This window comes from Gekko japonicus, unplaced genomic scaffold, assembly GCF_001447785.1.
Source record: "Gekko japonicus isolate JY-2015 unplaced genomic scaffold, Gekko_japonicus_V1.1 scaffold2642, whole genome shotgun sequence".
Lineage (NCBI taxonomy): Eukaryota > Metazoa > Chordata > Lepidosauria > Squamata > Gekkonidae > Gekko > Gekko japonicus.
In genome coordinates this window covers 91514-95125 of record NW_015165901.1, presented here as the reverse complement: position 1 = coordinate 95125, position 3612 = coordinate 91514, and the positions used below count along the sequence as shown (strand labels likewise).

The 3612-nt window shown below is 42.0% G+C and overlaps 1 protein-coding gene across 1 annotated transcript in view; it reads left to right on the top strand.

Annotated features, from left to right (window-relative positions):
- The window catches only part of GSR (glutathione reductase), a 26999-nt gene that overhangs the window by 17619 nt on the left and 5768 nt on the right, over positions 1 to 3612 (top strand). Inside the window, 2 exon segments of the mRNA XM_015411370.1 lie at positions 1789 to 1888; positions 3025 to 3111. Coding sequence (XP_015266856.1) covers positions 1789 to 1888; positions 3025 to 3111 — 187 coding nt within the window.

Below are 3612 nucleotides of genomic sequence, written 5' to 3'. Positions count from 1 at the left end.
TTTCCCTAAGTAAGAGGACTAGGGACTTGCTTTTTATTTTTTGCTGAACACTTTTTATTTTTTGCTGAACTTGAGGAAAGGGCCTGAAATATCCCTATAAAGGGATGGGTACTCTCTCTCTCCCCCTACACCCTATCCCATGGCTTGAGGAAAGGTGAGGGGGGAAAGGAAAAACGCAGGTGCAAGGTGAAAATATTTATTAGCGCTTTATAGATCCCTATGCATTTTGCTGTTAACCTTCTTCAGGGGATCTGTTATAAAATATAAAAACATAAATACTTAAAATATTAACAATTTGGAGATAAAACTTTATATAGAATTAAAGTGAGATACATAACCATACAGTTTCTCCTTCAAAATGCTTTATAACATTATGCAGAATTAAGATGAAATATATAACCACACAGATTCTCCTTCAAAAGGTTTTATAAGAAGAGAAGAGATTGGATTTATATTCCCGCCTTTCACTACCCAAAGGTGTCTCAGAGCAGCTTACAAACTCCTTTCCCTTCCCCTCCTCACAACAGACACCCTGTGAGGTAGGTGGGGCTGAGAGAGCTCTGACAGAAACTGCTTTTTTCAAGAACAGCACTGACAGAACTACGGCTACCCAAGGCCATCCAGGCAGGTGCAAGTGGAGGAGTGGGGAATCAAACCCGGTTCTCCCAGATTAAAGTCCGCGCACTTAACCACTACACCAAACAGCTTCTGAGACCGCAGCAATTGTTGTTTACAAAGTGGAAGGAACATACAAACATTTATCTACATAATCCAAATTAGAATGATAAAAAGGAAGAAACCATGACAACATACTTTCTACAGGGTTTTTCAAATTCCACCTTGAGCAATGAGGTGGGTGAGACAGAAATGTCTGTACTTTATAATTAGGTATGATGTAATATATTCTTGGAAATTAAAGGGCCAGTGATTCTTGAGAAAGGCGCTTAGTCATGATGACCAGACAATTGGAGGAGATCCAGACTCTTGTTTAGCCCATAAGGGACTAAAGATCCAAGTCTAAGTATCCACTCGCCTTCCTTTCTCCATTCTCGCGAGTGAATACTTAGACTTGGATCTTTAGTCCCTTATGGGCTAAACAAAAGTCTGGATCTCCTCCAGTTGTCTGGTCATCGTGACTAAGCACCTTTCTCAAGAATCACTGGCCCTTTAAGACCCAAGGATATATTACATCATACCTAATTATAAAGTACAGACATTTCTGTCTCACCCACCTCATTGCTCAAGGTGGAATTTGAAAAACCTTGTAGAAAGTATGTTGTCATGGTTTCTTCCTTTTTATCATTCGTGGGGAGGGCGGGGTATAAATTGAATAAATAAATCAATAAATTCTAATTTGAATTATGTAGATAAACGATTGTGTGTACCTTCCACTTTGGAAACAACAATTGCTGTGGTCTCGGAAGCTGTTATAAAACCTTGTGAAGGAGAATCCGTGTGGCTATGTATTTCATCTTAATTCTGTATAAAATTTTAGCTCCAAAGTGTTCATATTTTAATGATTTGTTTTTATATTTTATAACAGATACCCAAAGAAGCTCAACAACGAAACGCATCAGGATCTATAAAGCTCTAATAAATATTTTCACCTTGCACCTGCTTTCCCCCTTGTTTTCCCTGCCTACTGGTGTGGCCATTTGTTTCTCCGGTATTGACGAAAGACGAGCCAAATAGCTCTAAATGTTTGATCTTTTAAATACAGAGTGTAACTGTGAATATATTGAAAGCTTTTGAGACAGGCGTCCCATAATGTATTCTTCCTTCCCTCAGGCGCGCTATTGTTGTTGGTGCTGGGTACATAGCTGTGGAGATAGCGGGCATCCTTTCGGCTCTAGGGTCAAAGACGTCCCTGCTGATCCGCTATGGGGAGGTAAGGCAGATGGGCTTGCGTGCTCAGTGTTCTGACTGCCTTCCAGGTATGTTTCCAGTAATAAGAGCAAGAACCCACTTCCTCCTGCTAGGTTGTCACTTTTCTGGGTACTGCCAAAGGAAAGGAAGAGAAGTATGTCTGAATTAACACAAGGGGTGTGTACGATTCCAGAGCTGCATCGCCTTTGAGTTGCCAGCCCCAGTTTGGGAAATTCCTGGCGATAGGAGGGGTGGAGCTTGGAGAAGGGATGGTGCTCAGGAAGGAAGGGATGCCACAGAATCGCCTTCCAAAGCTGTCATTTCCTTCAGGGGAACTGATCTCTGTAGTCGGAAGACTAGCTGTAGTTTGGGGAGAACTCTGGGACTCACCTAGAGGTTGGTAACCCAACATGTAATCTTAAAAAAACCCAGAAACCGGAGACTGAGATTTTGTTGTGTTAAACTGTTGTCAGTCGTATGGCTAATATCTTTAAATAGACTAGCTATGATTTGCACAGCAAGCTAATCTCTTTCTTTAGTGCCTGGATTTAAAAAAAACAACCCTCTCACAACCCACTGATTATGTTCCTGCTCCTCTTCATCTGTGCAAATATTGCTTAATGGGTTTCTCTGCCCCCTGTTCTGTCACTAGACCTCAGAGGCCTCTTGCTCACAGTGGTAGTGAGGGTAAAACAAGGACTGTGTATTTGTGACCATGCATCTTCCCCTAAGAACTGTCAAGAGCACTGTGTGCATTTTGGAAGAGGTCATCAAAGGTGTTCCCCTTCTAGAGATCTATATTTGACTTGTGCATCTTCCATGATGAGCACTTGCAGCTGGCAAAGAGAATAGGTGTTAATTACTAGCTAGATTTCAGTGTATGCCCTTTGTCTTTTGAAACGGGCACACAAAGTGATTTGAACGGCAAAGATGTTTCCTCCTTCATTACAGATGGGGGGGGGGAGGTATTCTGTCTCAGAACGGGGTGGGTGGGTGTTACTTAAGGCCTCATAATTAAGTCATGTCTAAGGTGAGGCATGACCTGGGGACTTTGTGATTTAAAGCAGAGTCTCACTAGTTCGAATGGATACGAGGGGATAATAGTCAAGTGAATGTGCAGCACGTCTGTATGACTTGACCGAATGCTTTTCCATACAGGTGCTGAGGAATTTTGATTCGATGATCAGTTCCAATTGCACTCAAGAACTGGAGCATGGTGGTGTAGAAGTCTGGAAGCATTCAAAGGTTTGTACTGTTTTCCACTTTGAATTTCTGTGAACTTGTAAACCTTCCTGGTGCAAAATGACCGCCGTGTCCAATACAGCCTCAGAGCAGGAAGCGGCATCGTCATCTTCCAGTAAGCGTGTCCAGCTACATTGTCTGGCTTACCTTCCTTGTATGTTAAAGTTTCTTACGTCTCCATAAAATAGAAAAACCTGTACGCATACAATAATAATTTAAACAATAAATCGTTTTTAAGCACTGTTGTCATGCTTTAGACTCCTGTTAATGTATTATTGAATTAATCCCATTTATTAAAGCTGATATTACTAAGGCTAGTAGCCAAATCTTGGAACCACACTATTTTGATGATCTGTGTAGCTGTCCTCATAATCAAGGCTGTGCATTGTGTGTAAAGTGCCGTCAGGTCACTCCTGAGGGCTCTGCGAGTTAAGGGCCTTGCTCGGGTCTTGCAAACTGAGGGCCCTTGTGGCTCCCATCGTTAAGTCAGTCCCCATCTCATGT